This window comes from Perognathus longimembris, chromosome 1 (genome assembly GCF_023159225.1).
Source record: "Perognathus longimembris pacificus isolate PPM17 chromosome 1, ASM2315922v1, whole genome shotgun sequence".
NCBI classification, from domain to species: Eukaryota; Metazoa; Chordata; class Mammalia; order Rodentia; family Heteromyidae; genus Perognathus; species Perognathus longimembris.
In genome coordinates, this window is record NC_063161.1 from 162280576 (window position 1) to 162300722 (window position 20147).

At 62.8% G+C, this 20147-nt stretch overlaps 1 protein-coding gene across 8 annotated transcripts in view; it reads left to right on the forward strand.

Moving 5' to 3' along the window:
- Window positions 1–20147, forward strand: part of Grin1 (glutamate ionotropic receptor NMDA type subunit 1) — a 32038-nt gene that overhangs the window by 5165 nt on the left and 6726 nt on the right. For 4 of the 8 annotated variants that reach the window (XM_048352998.1, XM_048353002.1, XM_048353034.1 and 1 more), the window contains exons 4-11: window positions 1352–1414; window positions 2080–2180; window positions 8792–8913; window positions 9094–9268; window positions 15098–15242; window positions 15340–15423; window positions 18817–18958; window positions 19041–19168. In XM_048352998.1, coding sequence (XP_048208955.1) covers window positions 1352–1414; window positions 2080–2180; window positions 8792–8913; window positions 9094–9268; window positions 15098–15242; window positions 15340–15423; window positions 18817–18958; window positions 19041–19168 — 960 coding nt within the window. The remainder of the gene's footprint in view (window positions 1–1351; window positions 1415–2079; window positions 2181–8791; window positions 8914–9093; window positions 9269–15097; window positions 15243–15339; window positions 15424–18816; window positions 18959–19040; window positions 19169–20147) is intronic. The other 4 variants (XM_048353048.1, XM_048353012.1, XM_048353016.1 and 1 more) reach the window with 1 other exon arrangement.

Sequence of the window (20147 nt, forward strand, 5' to 3'; positions counted from 1 at the left end):
GAGGCCATGGCCAGCACTGACGCCATTCTAGGTTGCCACTTCCCCCCACCCTGCCGTCCCCTCCCCCCTCTGCTCCCTCCCACACCACAGGACAGTGCAGATGCCCCACTCAAGGACACACGGACACAGCCCCATCCTCCGGCCAGCCTGGCCCCATACCCTGCCACCGCCAGGGATCAGAGCCAGGATTTCTGGGGGGTCCAAGTGACCCCTGACCCTTCCCTGCCCACCCTGCATTTGACTGCAGGGCCCTGGACTCAGCACCGGGCCAGACTCCAAGTCAGCGGGAGAGGAAAAAGCCCTAGGCTCAGGCCGAGGGAGGGAGGGAGGGAAGGCGGGCGGGCAGGGAGCATGCGCTGTCCAAGAGTCAGAGCTGGCTTGTCCTTAGCCCCGAGCCTGGCCCCTCCCACCCCCGCAGGGCACCATGGGTCTGGGGAGTACAGGGTCCTGGGGCTCCCTCTGTGGGAGGTGACCGACTCCCAAGGACTCCAGCCTTCATGAGACAGAGCCCACACCCACATCCAACTCGCCTCCCCCTCTGGCACACCTGCCACACCTCACAGACTGCACCGACGTACACCCTCCCACCTGCTCACACTCACCTTTGCACACCCACTGTCACTCCCTGGACACCTAGGCACGCTGCACCTCAGAGACACTGGTGCACAGTCGACGCAGACACACGCAGGTGCACCCCAAGTGCCTGCTTGCCCACGCCTGCCAACACACACGCACACACACACATGCACACACACACACACGCACACACGCACACATGCACACATGCATGCTCCGTCCCCAGCTCCTCCCAGACCGACACCCCCTGCAGGCGCCCACAGGCACACACGTCACGGGTCTGCGGGCGGACCTCCCCCGTGGGCACGCACGTGGGCTGGTGGGCCTGGGCACGCCAGTCAGTGAGAAGAGGGCCCTCCAGCTGCGGGAGAGGCAGGGGGAGACGGGGGAGCGGGAGGGACAGGGGACAGGGTCCTGGGGCTGCCGGTCCCCTCAGGACTGACGCGGGTGCATGACGGCGGGCGGGGGGGGGGGGGAGGGAGGGGTAGGTGGGACCCGCGAGGGGGGACGCGGACCAGGACTCCCCTTTCCCCAAGAGTGACTGTTCCCCCCAAGCACAGCTCTGCGGCAGGGAGCCCGGGGGCCCCCGCCCCCGTGTCCCCCCGCCCCTCCGGCCCCCCCACCAGCCCCGGGCCTCGGTGTTTGCGAGCTCCAGGTACGAGCCCGTCTGCAGACGTGCCGAGGAGGTGATGTGATTGCTTTAGCGCCGTCATTTTCAACCGTTTATAATCTTCTTCTGTGTCTGCATATTTTCTCTGTGCACATTATTCATCAGAGTAAAAAAAGGAACTATGAAAACCTCGACCAACTGTCCTATGACAACAAGCGCGGACCCAAGGTATATATGCATGGACGTGCACGCCACCCACGCCTAGCGAGCCCCGCCGGCGTGCCTCCGCCACCGGGCGCCGTCGGGCCGAGAGGCAGGCGGCAGGCAGGCGGCAGGGGGCGGGCGGGGCGGTGTGGGCGCCCGTGGCCCACCCGCCTCCACCCGGGCCTGCGTCCTCGAGGCAAGCACGGCTGCAGGAGGCGCTGCTCTCTGGGAAGTGCATGCAAAACTCGGGGGCCACCGGGGTTTCCTTGCGAAACCCAGGGAGGACGCCCACCCCCCTGGCCACCCAGGGCCTGGGCCGCCCCTCGAGGGGCCTCAGCTGAGAGCATCTCCCGAGGTTTTGGAAAGACTGGCCCCGTCTCTGTTCCCGAGTGCATTCCAAAACTCTTCTATTTCTTGTCCGCTGCACGTCTCTTTCTAAGTCTCGGTCCACCTCAGCTTGCATGCCCAGAGCAAAAACAAGGACAGGAGTGAGCCGGAAAGGCGGCTCTAGAGAAGGCAGAGAGAGGCGAGAGGAGCGCAGGAGAGCAGGCAGGCTGGAGGAGGCGCAGGAGCGAGGTGACGCCTGCGGAGTGAGGAAGGCGCACGGCGCGGGCCGCGGCCCCACGCCGGCCCCCAGGCTCTGTGTCCCCCGCCCCGGCCCCCTGCTAACGCTCCCGCTCACACCACAGGCTGAAAAGGTTCTGCAGTTCGACCCGGGGACCAAGAACGTGACGGCTCTGCTGATGGAGGCGCGGGAGCTGGAGGCGCGGGTCATCATCCTCTCTGCCAGGTGAGGCGAGCCGGGCCGGTCCCCGCGCCACTCCAGCTGCGCGCTGTGACGCCAGCCCGTCCCCGGTCCCCCGCACACCCGCCCCCCGTACACCGGCCCGCTCCGCGTGCCCCTCCTTCGTCCACCCACCCGGTCCACGGTCCCTGGTGGCCACCTGCCCCAGGGTGGGCTTCGAGAGGGGCAGACGGACTAGACTCCGCGCCTAAGAAACCCCACCCTCAGACACACCCACGCCGACGCCTCCGGGGCCGAGGCCAGGGACGGGGCACGGCAAAGTGACAAGTGCGCACACGTCCAAGGCCACACCTTCCGACCGAAGGGTCGTCCGGGGAGAGCCCGGAGGACGAGAGGCCTGGGGACAGCAGGCTGCCTCGGGCCAAGGCCTGGCCTTGGGGAAAGAGCCCACAGGAAAGATCTCTCGACCGCAGGGCACGAGGAGAGGGAGCCTGGTGAGGCAGAGCCGCAGCCCCCGCCCGGGGCGGAGGAGGCCCTTGTGGACTCCCCTCCTGTCCGCCCCGGGCTGGGAGCCCCGCGGGGCCGGCTCGGGGTGAGCAGGGCGGCTGGCCAGGCCCCGGGGAGCGCACAGCCCCGCGGGTGGGAAGGCAGGAGCCATGCTCAGCCGCAGGACAGGCCGGAGCTGGGCTCCCGGAGCCGGGGCCAGCAGGCACGCGTCACCGCCCCCACACCGCACCTCGCGCAGCGCCAACCCACCCACCGCGCTCGCCTCACAGGAAGGGCCCGCAGCCTCGGTCGAGAGCGCTCCAGCGGGGTCTGGAGACAGAGGCAGGCCGCGGAAGCCCCAGGGAGGGCAAGCCTCTCACGTTCACATTCCTGCCACCGGGTATGAGGAAGCGCGGATCCGTGGCACGGAATGAACGAGGGCTGGGCCGGGTGCCCAAGCAGAAGGCGGCTTCGTCCCGATAGGGCCACCTCGGAAACCCACGGACCCACAGCCCTTGACCTGCTTGCCCCTACATCGTAGTTGGTAGGATGCGAGCCAGAGAACACTTGTGACACCAACCCGTGGAACTCACACCCACGCCCCAACGGGGGACCCCAGCCCTGCCTTCCCCTGGGCCCCAATGCAGCCCCCAGGGACTGCCCCTTCTGGGGGGAAGAGCCCATCCCGTGTAGACAACAGCCAGCGTTAGGGCAGACCTGCCAGACACAGCTCTAAGAGAGAGGTTGCCTGTGTTCACGTGACATAGTGGTGGAAGCCGTGTTTGCACATTACCTCAACCTGCGTCCACGTGACTCACCACACACGGAGCACACGGCACACCTGTACACACGTCCACCTGACGCGTGTCCACACGACTCACCACACACGGAGCACACGGCACACCTGTACACACGTGCACCTGAGCCGTGTTCACAACACCACACACAGAGCACACGGCACACCTGTACACACGTGCACCTGAGCCGTGTTCACAACACCACACACGGAGCACACGGCACACCTGTACACACGTGCACCTGAGCCGTGTTCACGTGACTCACCACACACGGAGCACACGGCACACCTGTACACACGTCCACCTGAGCCGTGTTCACGTGACTCACCACACACGGAGCACAGGGCACACCTGTACACACGTGCACCTGAGCCGTGTCCACACCACACACGGAGCACACGGCACACCTGTACACACGTGCACCTGAGCCGTGTCCACACGACTCACCACACACGGAGCACACGGCACACCTGTACACACGTGCACCTGAGCCGTGTCCACAACACCACACACGGAGCACACGGCACACCTGTACACACGTGCACCTGAGCCGTGTCCACACCACACACGGAGCACACGGCACACCTGTACACACGTGCACCTGAGCCGTGTCCACACGACTCACCACACACGGAGCACACGGCACACCTGTACACACGTGCACCTGAGCCGTGTTCACACGACTCACCACACACGGAGCACACGGCACACCTGTACACACGTGCACCTGACGCGTGTTCACATGACTCACCACACACGGAGCACACGGCACACCTGTACACACGTGCACCTGATCCGTGTTCACAACACCACACACGGAGCACACGGCACACCTGTACACACGTGCACCTGAGCCGTGTTCACACGACTCACCACACACGGAGCACACGGCACACCTGTACACACGTGCACCTGAGCCGTGTCCACGTGACTCACCACACACGGACACACGGCACACCTGTACACACGTGCACCTGAGCCGTGTTCACATGACTGACAACACACGGAGCACAGGGCACACCTGTACACACGTGCACCTGAGCCGTGTTCACGTGACTCACCACACACGGAGCACACGGCACACCTGTACACACGTGCACCTGAGCCGTGTTCACACGACTCACCACACACGGAGCACAGGGCACACCTGTACACACGTGCACCTGAGCCGTGTTCACGTGACTCACCACACACGGAGCACACGGCACACCTGTACACACGTGCACCTGAGCCGTGTTCACACGACTCACCACACACGGAGCACATGGCACACCTGTACACACGTGCACCTGAGCCGTGTTCACACGACTCACCACACACGGAGCACACGGCACACCTGTACACACGTGCACCTGAGCCGTGTCCACAACACCACACACGGAGCACACGGCACACCTGTACACACGTGCACCTGACGCGTGTTCACATGACTCACCACACACGGAGCACACGGCACACCTGTACACACGTGCACCTTAGCCGTGTTCACGTTAATCACTACACACGGAGCACACGGCACACCTGTACACACGTGCACCTGAGCCGTGTTCACGTGACTCACCACACGGAGCACACGGCAATCCTGTACACACGTGCACCTGAGCCGTGTCCACGTGACTCACCACACACGGAGCACACGGCACACCTGTACACACGTGCACCTGAGCCGTGTTCACATGACTCACCACACATGGAGCACACGGCACACCTGTACACACGTGCACCTGAGCCGTGTTCACATGACTCACCACACACCGAGCACACGGCACACCTGTACACACGTGCACCTGAGCCGTGTCCACACCACACACGGAGCACACGGCACACCTGTACACACGTGCACCTGAGCCGTGTCCACACGACTCACCACACACGGAGCACACGGCACACCTGTACACACGTCCACCTGAGCCGTGTTCACGTGACTCATCACACACGGAGCACACGGCACACCTGTACACACGTGCACCTGACGCGTGTTCACGTGACTCACCACACACGGAGCACACGGCACACCTGTACACACGTGCACCTGAGCCGTGTCCACGTGACTCACCACACACGGAGCACACGGCACACCTGTACACACGTGCACCTGACGCGTGTTCACATGACTCACCACACACGGAGCACACGGCACACCTGTACACACGTGCACCTGAGCCGTGTTCACAACACCACACACGGAGCACGTGGTACACATGTATACACAGTCACACGACCCGTGTCCACATGACTCAACATACACCATGCACATCGCACACATGTACACACTCGTGCATGTACTATACACGCATGCATATCCGATTCAGATTTCTTTTTGTGCATGTGCTGGCCCTGGAGCTTGAACTCGGGGCTTGGGCGCTGCCCAAGGCTAACGCTCTACCCCTTGAGCCACAGCCCTACCCCCAGCTCTTCTGGTGACTCATTGGAGATCAGAGTCTCACGGACTTTCTGCCTGGGCTGGCTTTGAACCATGATCCTCCGAGCTCAGCCTCCTGAGTAGACAGGATGACAGGTGTGCGCCGCGGATGCCCCGCCAGATTCACAGCTCTTATATACCTACACCCCACATGCACACACAGTGCACATGGGCACACACAGGTATACCAGTACACACACACACACCAAACACATCTGTAAGCAGGGCCCTACAGACATGAACACACACCACACATGCACATGCACGTATGGGCATGGATGCATAGCATACGATGTGCACACTATATATTATAAGCATACACATGTACACACACTGCACACACCTATCAACCTCACATCCACTGGGATGCGTGCAAGGCCCTTGGTCTGCTGGGGCTGGAAGGGACTCTTCTCTTGTGTGGGCCTCCGGAGAGCCCCACTGCAGAGGGCTGCCGGCTGGCCCTGGGAGCAAGGGAGGCCAGCCCCTAGACAGTAGCAACACACATCTTCCTGACTGGCACTTCACACTGTCACATCTTTTTTCCCTCCAGTCCTGGGCCTTGGACTCAGGGCCTGAGCACTGTCCCTGGCTTCTTTTTGCTCCAGGCTAGCACTCTGCCTCTTGAGCCACAGCGCCACTTCCGGCTTTTTCTGTATACGTGGTGCTGAGGAATCGAACCCAGGGCTTCATGCATGCTAGGCAAGCACTCTACCACTTAGCCACATTCTCAGTCCACCCTGTCACATCTTTTTAACCCCGTGAAACCTGCAGAGGGGCTGGGAATGTGTCTTAGTGGTAGAGTGCTTGCCTAGCATGCATGAAGCCCTGGGTTCGATTCCTCACACCACATACACAGAAAAAGCCAGAAGTGGCGCTGTGGCTTAAGACGTAGAGTGCTAGCATTGAGCAAAGAGAGGCCAGGGACAGTGCTCAGGCCCTGAGTTCAAGCCCCAGGACTGGCAAAACACACACACACACACACACACACACACAAACAAAAAAAAACCCTGCAGAGCCACAAGCTCATGCATGCTAAACAAGTGCTCCACCACTGAGCTACACCCTTCCAGTCATTTGTCACATTTTTAGTTCCTCCTTGTTGAGTATTTTGTAGAGACCTCATTAAACTGATCACAATTTTACAATCATCTTTCCACAGAACATTGTAGACTTCATCTCTAAAGCCATTCGCTTTTATTTTTTCCCAGTAGTCTCTAATGGTTTTATTATTTCCATAAATGGTCTGATGAGGTTAGATAGATTGACCTGAATTCTTGTCTACAAGTCTTACAATCGTTCTACCACGTGACATGTCATAGATCTGAATTTTGTCAACAAGACTGGCCTTAGCGAGGTGCTGGGGCTAACCTCTGAAATCCTCGTGACTTGGGAGGCAGAGATAGGGAGGATCGTGGTTTGAGGCTAGCTTGAACAAAACTTAGCAGGACCAACTCGGAACGTGGAGCACACACCTGTCTTCCCAACTACACAGGAAATGTAAATCCCTGGAGGATCACGGCAGGCCACCCTGGCCAGCACGCTACATCACATTTGGAAAATAATGAAAGAACAAAAGGGCTTGGTTGTGGTTCCAGTGGCAGAGTACCTGCCTGGCAAGGGGAAGGCCCAGAGTTCAAACCCCGGTATACCAGCAAGAGGGTGGGGGCAGGCTTCTGCCAGGTTCTGGTGGGCACAGCTGACATCAGGCAGGTGGTAGCTTGACACGGGTGGTGTTGGGTTCCGAGTGACCTTCACCAAGTTCGGCTCGCGGTGCCCTGTGGCCCCGCCAGACACGGGCACAGTGACCACAGCAAGGCACTCGCTGCCTGGGGCGCCTGTGCTGGGCGGCATGCGTGCACGCAAGGCCCTTGGTCTGCTGGGGCCGGAAGGGAGGCCTCTCACGGGCTGGCTCCATCAGCATTGCCATGAAAAGCGATGGCATTCCTTGTTTAGCTAAGTGGTCCTTGAGAAAATTTGGAACAGCCCAAGAGAACTAAGGGTCACATTGGATTCTGAAGTCAGCCATTATAGAAATGGTCCAGTGTTCCGGCAGTTTGTTCATCCTAGCTGCATCAACTTCCCATGTACCGAGGAAGCAGGCCGAGCGTTCAGGAGAGGGCCCAATGGGTGGCGGAGGGGACCCCTCCCCAGGGGCTCCCGGAACCCAAGCAGGTCCCAGGGCTCTGTCACCACTAGGACGACTAAGTCACTGTCCCTAACTTCACTGTCCACTGCAGTCGCCTGTGATGACACCCCAAGGACTCAGGACCACGTGCCCCGCAAGGTGAAGCACGCCTGTGCCCCGTGCCCCCCCCCCGGTGGCCCTGGCCCTGGGTGGCAGGGGGGACATTGCTCCTGTGCAGATCCCAGAGGGGAGGTCAGCCCCTCCGCGGCCAGGCAGCTTCTGCAGGACGCTCAAGGGGGCCTCCAGGGCCCTGGGTCACACAGCATCTCAGAGATCCAGAGAGCTGCCAAGCGGACATTGCACCCTTGTGAATGCGGAGGACAGAGGGAACGGGAGGGCACAAGGTCAGGGGCTCTGCAGTGGACGGTCCGGGCACACGCCCGCCTTGGCCACTTTCCACCTTTGTGTGCCTTGATTTCCCCTCTGACGCAGGGACCTTACGTGTTCTGAGACGTCAGATAAGCCTGGCTCCACACTTAGCAGTATCTAGTACCGATTGCACACGTGGTCTCCAACTCAGGGCCAATCAAGGCACCCTCCCTCCCCTAAGCCGGGCACCCCATGCTGGCGGACCCCCCCCCCCCCCGGCCAGCAGCAGGGTCCCAGTGTGTGATTCCCTGCCCGCCCTGCCCCCCCACCCCGGCCTGGGGGCCCCCCCGCAGTGGCCGCGCCCGAGGAGCGGGCCGGAGGAGCGGGCCCGAGGGCGCGGGCGGGCGGGCGGGGCGGCCCCCAGTCCTGGCCCGTCACCCCCCCGTCTGCCCCACAGCGAGGACGACGCCGCCACCGTGTACCGCGCGGCCGCGATGCTGAACATGACGGGCTCCGGATACGTGTGGCTGGTGGGCGAGCGCGAGATCTCGGGGAACGCGCTGCGCTACGCTCCGGACGGTGAGTGCGGGGCCGGGCGGGCGGGGTCGGGTGGGCGGGCGGGGGCGCCGGGGCGGGGCGGGGCCGGCGGGCGGGCGGGGGCGCCGGGGCGCCGGGGCGGGGCGGGGCCGGCGGGCGGGCGGGGGCGCCGGGGCGCCGGGGCGGGGCCGGCCGCGGGCGCTGAGCCGCCGGCTCGCGCAGGCATCATCGGGCTGCAGCTCATCAACGGCAAAAACGAATCGGCCCACATCAGCGACGCGGTGGGCGTGGTGGCCCAGGCGGTGCACGAGCTGCTGGAGAAGGAGAACATCACCGACCCCCCGCGGGGCTGCGTGGGCAACACCAACATCTGGAAGACCGGGCCGCTCTTCAAGAGGTGGGCGGGGCCGCGGCGAGGGGCGGGGCGGGGGACGAGGGGCGGGGCCTACGGAGCAGGCCGCGGCAGCACGGCTCAGGAGGTGGGGCCTCCTCCGGGGCGGGGCCGCGGCGAGGGGCGGGGCGAGGGACGAGGGGCGGGGCCTACGGAGCAGGCCGCGGCAGCACGGCTCAGGAGGTGGGGCCTCCTTCGGGGCGGGGCCGCGGCGAGGGGCGGGGCGAGGGGCGGGGCCTACGGAGCAGGCCGCTGCAGCACGGCTCAGGAGGTGGGGCCTCCTCCGGGGCGGGGCCGCGGCGAGGGGAGGAGCCTCGGGGAAGGGCGGGGCTCCCGGGGGCGGGGCCTACGGAGCAGGCCGCTGCAGCACAGCTCAGGAGGTGGGGCCCCCTCTGGGGCGGGGCCACGGGCGTGTGGGCGTGGTCGAGGAGCCGAGGGGCCGGGCCATGTCGGGGGCGGGGCCGCGAGGGGCGGGGCCGCCATGGCGTTGTGGGTCCTGCTGCCGGTCACCCTGAGGACACAGCGGCTTCCTGCCCCCGCCCGCCCGCCCCATGCACCTCTCCTGCTGAGGTCAGACGCCCCCTTTCCTGACGCTGACATCAGTACCCTGGCTGTCCCCGAGGCCGCTCTCCCCTCCTGGTGCTCACCGCCCCCCCCCCCCCCCAGTGGCCGACAACCCTTAGGAGGAGGCTCTCGCCGCAGGTGGAGCCCGGGCGCCTCCCCCAGAGCTCAGGTCAGCCAGGGAGGCAAAGGTGGACCGTGCCATCTCTGAGCGTGTAGAGCCCGAGTGGCCCGAAGCCCCGAGAGCCAAGAGAACAGCTGCAGAGCATGAAGGCACCGGAACCCCAGGGCAAAGTAGACTCACTGTGATACCCAGAGCAACACACACACACTGGTGCCAAAGCAGACTGCACATGCGCACACTCGTGCACTCCTGTGCACAGACTTGTGCATGGCACATTTGTGCCACTCCATGCATGTGCGTGCTGGTACATCCCAATGAGCACACACATGCACACACAGTCAGTCAGGACCGCCTAGGGGTCAGAACCACAGGCCAGGCTCAGTCGGCTCCCTTGATTACTGGTAAATGAATGTCCTTTGGGCTTCTGACTTTTCTTTTTTTTTTTTTTTTTGCCAGTCCTGGGGTTTGGGACTCAGGGCCTGAGCACTGTCCCTGGCTCCTTTTTGCTCAAGGCTAGCACTCTACCACTTGAGCCACAGCGCCCCTTCTGGCTTTTTCTATGTATGTGGTGCTGGGGAATCGAACCCAGGGCTTCATGTGTACGAGGCAAGCACTCTACCACTAGGCCATATTCCCAGCCCAGGCTTCTGACTCTTTAAAACCAGGAAAGCAGTCCAGGGCAAATGGCTCATGCCTGTAATCCTAGTTACTCAGGAGACTGAGATCCGAGGATCATGATTCAAAGCCATCCAGTCCAGGAAAGTCCCTGAAACCCTTATCTCCAGTTAACCACCAAAAAGCCCCAAATGGAACTGAGGTGGAAGAGCACCAGCCCAGGGACAGCACCCAGGCCCTGAGTTCAAGCCCCAGTACTAGCTCATGCACATACGCGCACACACGTGCACACACACACACACACAGAGGAAATAAATAAGTAGATAAATAAGTAGATAAACAGGACGGCTGCTGTGAGGATCAAATACTCCTAACACAAAGAAAGCCCTTGACAGAGTCTAAACCCAGGATCCACGCATTAGTCCTGCTGTCTATCTGGTACAGACTGAGCAGTGTCCACACTCAGCATGAGGGTCTGCCATCTGCTGATCTTCCCTTTCTTTGGCTAGGGCAGATGGGATGTCTGGGGTTTGTAGTGGGGAGGGGCAGTGGAGAAAGAGCCTCCCTGCCTGGTTGACGCCATGACCCCCCAGGGTGCTCCCGTCTACACACACGCCCCCCCAGGGTGCTCATCTCTACACACACGCCCCCCAGGGTGCTCATCTCTACACACACGCCCCCCAGGGTGCTCCCGTCTACACCCCCCCCAGGGTGCTCATCTCTACACACACGCCCCCCAGGGTGCTCATCTCTACACACACGCCCCCCCAGGGTGCTCCCGTCTACACACACGCCCCCCAGGGTGCTCATCTCTACACACACGCCCCCCAGGGTGCTCATCTCTACACACACGCCCCCCCAGGGTGCTCATCTCTACACACACGCCCCCCCAGGGTGCTCATCTCTACACACACGCCCCCCCAGGGTGCTCATCTCTACACACACGCCCCCCAGGGTGCTCATCTCTACACACACGCCCCCCCCAGGGTGCTCCCGTCTACACACACGCCCCCCAGGGTGCTCATCTCTACACACACGCCCCCCCAGGGTGCTCATCTCTACACACACGCCCCCCAGGGTGCTCATCTCTACACACACGCCCCCCAGGGTGCTCCCGTCTACACACACGCCCCCCAGGGTGCTCATCTCTACACACACGCCCCCCAGGGTGCTCATCTCTACACACACACACACCCCCAGGGTGCTCATCTCTACACACACGCCCCCCCAGGGTGCTCATCTCTACACACACGCCCCCCAGGGTGCTCCCGTCTACACACACGCCCCCCCAGGGTGCTCATCTCTACACACACGCCCCCCAGGGTGCTCCCGTCTACACACACGCCCCCCCAGGGTGCTCATCTCTACACACACCCCCCCAGGGTGCTCATCTCTACACACACGCCCCCCAGGGTGCTCCCGTCTACACACACGCCCCCCCAGGGTGCTCATCTCTACACACACGCCCCCCAGGGTGCTCCCGTCTACACACACGCCCCCCCAGGGTGCTCATCTCTACACACACGCCCCCCCAGGGTGCTCATCTCTACACACACGCCCCCCAGGGTGCTCATCTCTACACACACGCCCCCCAGGGTGCTCATCTCTACACACACGCCCCCCAGGGTGCTCCCGTCTACAAACACGCCCCCCAGGGTGCTCCCATCTACACCCCCCCCCAGGGTGCTCATCTCTACACACACGCCCCCCAGGGTGCTCATCTCTACACACACGCCCCCCCAGGGTGCTCCCGTCTACACACACGCCCCCCAGGGTGCTCATCTCTACACACACGCCCCCCAGGGTGCTCATGTCTACACACACGCCCCCCAGGGTGCTCCCGTCTACACACACGCCCCCCAGGGTGCTCATCTCTACACACACGCCCCCCCAGGGTGCTCCCGACTACACACACGCCCCCCAGGGTGCTCATCTCTACACACACGCCCCCCAGGGTGCTCATCTCTACACACACGCCCCCCCCAGGGTGCTCATCTCTACACACACGCCCCCCAGGGTGCTCATCTCTACACACGCCCCCCCAGGGTGCTCATCTCTACACACACGCCCCCCAGGGTGCTCATGTCTACACACACGCCCCCCAGGGTGCTCATCTCTACACACACGCCCCCCAGGGTGCTCCCGACTACACACACGCCCCCCCCAGGGTGCTCATCTCTACACACACGCCCCCCAGGGTGCTCCTGTCTACACACACGCCCCCCCAGGGTGCTCATCTCTACACACACGCCCCCCAGGGTGCTCATGTCTACACACACGCCCCCCAGGGTGCTCATCTCTACACGCCCCCCCCAGGGTGCTCATCTCTACACACACGCCCCCCCCAGGGTGCTCATCTCTACACACACGCCCCCCAGGGTGCTCATCTCTACACACCCCCTCAGGGTGCTCATCTCTACACACACCCCCCCCAGGGTGCTCCCGTCTACACACACGCCCCCCAGGGTGCTCATCTCTACACACACGCCCCCCAGGGTGCTCATCTCTACACACACGCCCCCCAGGGTGCTCCCGTCTACACACACGCCCCCCCAGGGTGCTCCCGTCTACACACACGCCCCCCAGGGTGCTCCCGTCTACACACACGCCCCCCAGGGTGCTCATCTCTACACACACGCCCCCCCAGGGTGCTCCCGTCTACACACACGCCCCCCAGGGTGCTCATCTCTACACACACGCCCCCCAGGGTGCTCCCGTCTACACACACGCCCCCCAGGGTGCTCATCTCTACACACACGCCCCCCAGGGTGCTCCCGTCTACACACACGCCCCCCCAGGGTGCTCCCGTCTACACACACGCCCCCCCCAGGGTGCTCATCTCTACACACACGCCCCCCAGGGTGCTCCCGTCTACACACACGCCCCCCCAGGGTGCTCATCTCTACACACACGCCCCCCAGGGTGCTCCCGTCTACACACACGCCCCCCCAGGGTGCTCCCGTCTACACACACGCCCCCCCCAGGGTGCTCATCTCTACACACACGCCCCCCAGGGTGCTCATCTCTACACACACGCCCCCCAGGGTGCTCCCGTCTACACACACGCCCCCCAGGGTGCTCATCTCTACACACACGCCCCCCCAGGGTGCTCATCTCTACACACACGCCCCCCAGGGTGCTCCCGTCTACACACACGCCCCCCAGGGTGCTCATCTCTACACACGCCCCCCCCCAGGGTGCTCATCTCTACACACACGCCCCCCAGGGTGCTCATCTCTACACACGCCCCCCCCCAGGGTGCTCATCTCTACACACACGCCCCCCCAGGGTGCTCATCTCTACACACACGCCCCCCCAGGGTGCTCATCTCTACACACACGCCCCCCAGGGTGCTCCCGTCTACACACACGCCCCCCAGGGTGCTCATCTCTACACACGCCCCCCCCAGGGTGCTCATCTCTACACACACGCCCCCCAGGGTGCTCATCTCTACACACACGCCCCCCCCAGGGTGCTCATCTCTACACACACGCCCCCCAGGGTGCTCATCTCTACACACACGCCCCCCAGGGTGCTCATGTCTACACACACGCCCCCCAGGGTGCTCATCTCTACACACACGCCCCCCCAGGGTGCTCATCTCTACACACACGCCCCCCAGGGTGCTCCCGTCTACACACACGCCCCCCAGGGTGCTCATCTCTACACACGCCCCCCCCCAGGGTGCTCATCTCTACACACACGCCCCCCAGGGTGCTCATCTCTACACACGCCCCCCCCCAGGGTGCTCATCTCTACACACACGCCCCCCCAGGGTGCTCATCTCTACACACACGCCCCCCCAGGGTGCTCATCTCTACACACACGCCCCCCAGGGTGCTCCCGTCTACACACACGCCCCCCAGGGTGCTCATCTCTACACACGCCCCCCCCAGGGTGCTCATCTCTACACACACGCCCCCCAGGGTGCTCATCTCTACACACACGCCCCCCCCAGGGTGCTCATCTCTACACACACCCCCCCGGGTGCTCCCGTCTACACACACGCCCCCCCAGGGTGCTCCCGTCTACACACACGCCCCCCCAGGGTGCTCCCGTCTACACACACGCCCCCCAGGGTGCTCATCTCTACACACACGCCCCCCAGGGTGCTCATCTCTACACACACGCCCCCCAGGGTGCTCATCTCTACACACACGCCCCCCCCAGGGTGCTCATCTCTACACACACCCCCCCCCGGGTGCTCCCGTCTACACACACGCCCCCCCAGGGTGCTCCCGTCTACACACACGCCCCCCCAGGGTGCTCCCGTCTACACACACGCCCCCCCAGGGTGCTCATGTCTACACACACGCCCCCCAGGGTGCTCATCTCTACACACACGCCCCCCAGGGTGCTCCCGTCTACACACACGCCCCCCAGGGTGCTCCCGTCTACACACACGCCCCCCAGGGTGCTCATCTCTACACACACGCCCCCCCAGGGTGCTCCCGTCTACACACACGCCCCCCAGGGTGCTCCCGTCTACATACACGCCCCCCAGGGTGCTCATCTCTACACACACGCCCCCCCAGGGTGCTCATGTCTTCCAAGTACGCTGATGGAGTGACTGGCCGAGTGGAGTTCAACGAGGACGGGGACCGGAAGTTCGCCAACTACAGCATCATGAACCTGCAGAATCGCAAGCTGGTGCAAGTGGGCATCTACAATGGCACCCATGTAGGTGGGGGTCATGAGGGGGTGGGGGCTGGGGCCTTAGGGTCCTGGGGCCAAGACCCCTGCGTGGCCACCCTCCATCTCATACTCCCACCCCCAGGTCATCCCTAACGACAGGAAGATCATCTGGCCGGGAGGAGAGACAGAGAAGCCGCCAGGGTACCAGATGTCCACCAGACTAAAGGTGGGGCTCCTGCCAGAATCCCCAGCACCCCACCCTGACCCCATACTTCCTTCCTAAGGCCTCGGCCGAGGGAGGCCAGAGGAAGGAAGGAAGGAGGGGTGGGTCTGCTGTCACAGCCCGACGGAGCAGAGGCAGCAAGCGAGGTGAACGGAGGAGGCAAAGCAGCCGTAGCAGCCACAGTCTGTCCCTGGCCCTCTCCTCCGACTCAGCCCTGGTTGAGCCTGGGGAAGAGCTGGCAGAAGACAGCCGGCCTTGGCTTCAGCATTTGCCCTCCTGAGTCCTGGCCCTCTGTACATCTTTCTCTTCCAGGTGGCTGATCTTTTCCTTGGGCTTCTAGAAGCCCCTCCTCTGGCTAGCCTCTTTTCTTCAGCCTGACTGAACACTTCTTCAGGCTCAGCCACGGACTCTGTCCTCCTAGGTCCCTTCCTGTGCTGAGTCACAGCACACCACACCACGCTACAGCAGTTCTGCTGCAGTCAGAGACCACCGACAGTATCGTGTGCCCAGCCAACCTCCTCCTAGCATCCCAGGTCTTCAAGTATCTCAACCCCATTTGCTTCCTGAGCCCGGGACCAGCTCATGGGGCCTCACCTCAAGACTTGTAGCCACTCTGCATCTCATTCTTCCACCCCCAGCCACCCTTTATGTGTGTCTGTCCTTCCCTTCTGACAAGGTGGTCTTTGCCAGCTCCAGTCTACCGGGCTCCTGGTATTGAAGTCTGAACGTTGTATGTAGTCCAAGCACCGATGGCCTGGAGACCCCGCTAAGGCTATGAGGCTGAGATATGACTACTTCACTTCTGGTCCCACTATTTTCTCTAAGGACTACCCTATACCACTTGCATAATAGGAAAACATAATGAAGCTGGGCACAAGTGTCTCATGCCAGTTATTCCAGCTACTCAGGAGGCTGAGATCTGAGGATCACGGTTTGACGCCAGCCTAGGCAGGAAAGTCCACGAGACTTTTATCTCCAATTAACCACTAGAAAACTGGAAGTGGTGCTATAGCTCAAAGCGGTAGAGCAATAACCTTGAGCAAAAGAGCTCAGGGACAGCACCCTATGAGCGACAAAAAAAAAGAAAAATAGCCAGAAGTGGAGCTGTGGCCCTGGTGGTAGATTGGTAGCTTTGAGCAACAGCACCCTGTCCCGGAGTTCAAACTCCAGGGCTGGCACAAAAGAAAAGAAAGACAATGAAAAAATTTAAAAAGCTCAGTGAAGGAGGTAAGATGGCAGCCAAACAATAGGGAATTGCTTTAGCTTTCTCTAACCAAACAGATTTGGGCTCCTAAAAAGCAAATAAGCTCCTTCAAGGACTCACAGTGCCACTTTCCGTGGGGAATGGTCTTTATTTCCTGAGTCGTCCTCCACAAGATCCTTGGTGGAGACTGAGACACCCCCCCCCATGGAGGCTCCGTCCCCCTCCACGAGGCCCCCGGGGGAGGCTCCGTCCCCCTCCACACGGCCCCGGTGGAGGCCTTGTCCCACTGCCCACCATGGCCCAATCCTGTGTGCTCCCCACACCTTCGTGTGGCCCAGTCCTATGTGCTGTCTCTCCCTTCCCCACCACCAGCTCCACCCCAGCGTCTCCCGTCTTCCACTACCAACCTGCGGGCCCTGAAGGAGAGGCGGGGGAAAGACAAAGCTGAAGACTGCCACGTAGAGAAATCTCAGGAGGGAGAAGGGCATGATCAGAAGATGAGGGCCACGGGCTGACGGCTTTATGCCAGAGCCTGTGGGTCAGAAGGCCAGCAGAGGGCCAGGAGGGGCGGAGGACAGGTAGGGGTAGTCGGGGGCTCCACTGAGTCCTCCAGGGAGCACGCCCCTGCCCTCGGGCACGGCAGTGGGCACTGGCAGGCTCCAGCTGTCAGCACGGGAGCCTGACACCTTGCACAAACCGACAGGCTGAAGAGGTGTGGGAAAGCCAGGACCCGGTGAGGTGACCACAAGGAGGAAGCAGTGTTTCAGAAAGTGCTTTCCTATTACTTTTTTGGGGCAGGGCGGGGCGGGGATCTTTTCCTTTCCTTTTTTTTTTTTTTTTTTTCTTTTTTCTTTTGCCAGTCCTAGGGGGTGAACTCAGGGATTGGGCTCTGTCCCTGAACCTCTTTATGCTCAAGCCTAGTGCTCTACTGCTTGAGCCATAGCACCACTTCTAAATAGTTTATTGGCAATAACTGTCTTATTGGCTTTTCTGCTCAGGCTGGCTTTGAACTTTGACTTTCAGATCTCAGCCTCTTGAGTAACTAGGATTATAGGCATGTGCCATCAGCACCTGGATCCATATATATATATATATATATATATATATATATTATTTATTTTATTTTTTTTGGCCAGTCCTGGGCCTTGAACTCAGGGCCTGAACACTGTCCCTGGCTTCTTTTTGCTCAAGGCTAGCACTCTACCACTTGAGCCACAGCTCCACTTCTGGCCGTTTTCTATCTATGTGGTGCTGAGGAATCAATCCCAGGGCTTCATGTATAAGAGGAGAGCACTCTACCACTAGGCCACATTCCCAACCCCGGCTCCATATATTTTTTGTTTTGTTTTTGTTGTGCTGGTCCTAGGGCTTGAACTTAAGGCCTGGGCTCTGTTCCTGAGCCTCTCTGTACTCATGGCTAGTGCTCTACCACTTGAGCCACAGTGCCACTTCCAGCTTTTTTCTTTTTATGTGGTACTAAGGAATCCAACCCAGGGCTACATGCATGCTAGGCAAGGACTCTACCGCTAAGCCACATTCCCAGACCCTGGCTCCATATTTTAAAAAAATATTTCTATTGTTATTATAAAGGTGCTGTACAGGGGGGTTCCAGGTACATGTCAGATAAAGAGTACAATTGTGGGCTGGGAATGTGGCTTAGTGGTAGAGTGCTTGCCTAGCGTGCAGGAAGCCCTGGGTCCTCAGCACCACATATACAGAGAACGGCCAGAAGTGGCGCTGTGGCTCAAAGTGGCAGAGTGCTAGCCTGGAGCCAAAGAAGCCAGGGACAGTGCCCAGGCCCGAGTTCAAGCGCCAGGACTGACAACAGCAAAAGAGTACCTTTGCTTTTCCTTCAGTGGCCGTCCTGGGGCTTGAACGAGAGCTTGCCCTTGCGAGGCAGGTGCTCTGCTATTGAGCCACACCTCCAGCCCAGAAGGTGCTTTTGATGAGTTGGGGCAGGCAGGCAGAGGAGTCTGTGCTCTGCTTCATGACCCCTTCCACACTTGCATCTGTGCCTTGAGGGCAGCAGGCAGAGGACGGCGCAGAGGATGTGCACTCCTTCCTCCCATCTCGTGGGGGCTCCGGGCTGGGCAGAGCCCTGTTGGATGGGGGTGCTGTGCACCCAGCAGCCGGCCACCGGGACCCCTGCGAGCCAGTAGGTGTGGCCCAGGCTGAGGCCCCCTCTCCCGCAGATCGTGACGATCCACCAGGAGCCCTTCGTGTACGTGAAGCCCACGCTGGGCGACGGGACGTGCAAGGAGGAGTTCACCGTCAACGGCGACCCGGTCAAGAAGGTCATCTGCACGGGGCCCAACGACACTTCCCCGGGCAACCGTGAGCCGGGGGCCGGGCCGGGGCTGGGGCTGCGGCGGGCTGCGGCCGGAGCCCGAGGTGACCGCCCCGCCCCTCCCCCCAGCCCGCCACACCGTGCCCCAGTGTTGCTATGGCTTCTGCATTGACCTGCTCATCAAGCTGGCGCGGACCATGAACTTCACTTACGAGGTGCACCTGGTGGCGGACGGCAAGTTCGGCACCCAGGAGCGGGTACGGCCTGCGCGCGAGGGCGGGGCCCGGAGGGGGCAGCGGCGGGGCGGGGCGGGGCCCGGAGGGAGGAGCTGAGGGGCGGGGCGGGGCCCGGAGGGAGGAGCTGAGGGGTGGGGCGGGGCCCGGAGGGAGGAGCTGCGGCGGGACGGGGCGGGGCCCGGGAGGAGGAGCTGAGGGGTGGGGCAGGGCCCGGAGGGAGGAGCTTCTGGGTGGGGCAGGGCCCGGAGGGAGGAGCTGCGGGGCGGGGCGGGGGCCCGGAGGGAGGAGCCTGGGGTGGGGCGGGGCCCGGAGGGAGGAGCCTGGGGTGGAGCGGGGCCCTGAGGGAGGAGCTGAGGGGTGGGGCGGGGCCCGGAGGGAGGAGCTGCGGGGCGGGGCGGGGCCCGGAGGGGGGAGCTGAGGGGTGGGGCGGGGCCCGGAGGGAGGAGCTGAGGGGTGGGGCGGGGCCCGGAGGGAGGAGCTGAGGGGCGGGGCCCGGAGGGAGGAGCCTGGGGTGGAGCAGGGCCCGGAGGGAGGAGCTGAGGGGCGGGGCGGGGCCCGGAGCGGGGAGCTGCGGGGCGGGGCGGAGCCCGGAGGGAGGAGCCTCGGAGCGGGGCCCGGAGGGAGGAGTCTGGGGTGGAGCGGGCCCGGAGGGAGGAGCTGAGGGGTGGGGCGGGGCCCGGAGGGAGGAGCCTGGGGTGGAGCGGGGCCCGGAGGGAGGAGCTTCTGGGTGGGGCGGGGCCCGGAGGGAGGAGCTTCTGGGCGGGGCGGGGCCCGGAGGGAGGAGCTTCTGGGTGGGGGGCACCGGAGGGAGGAGCTTCTGGGTGGGGCGGGGCCCGGAGGGAGGAGCTTCTGGGCGGGGCGGGGCCCGGAGGGAGGAGTCTGGGGTGGAGCGGGGCCCGGAGGGAGGAGCTTCTGGGTGGGGGGCACCGGAGGGAGGAGCTTCTGGGTGGGGGGCACCGGAGGGAGGAGCTTCTGGGTGGGGCGGGGCCCGGAGGGAGGA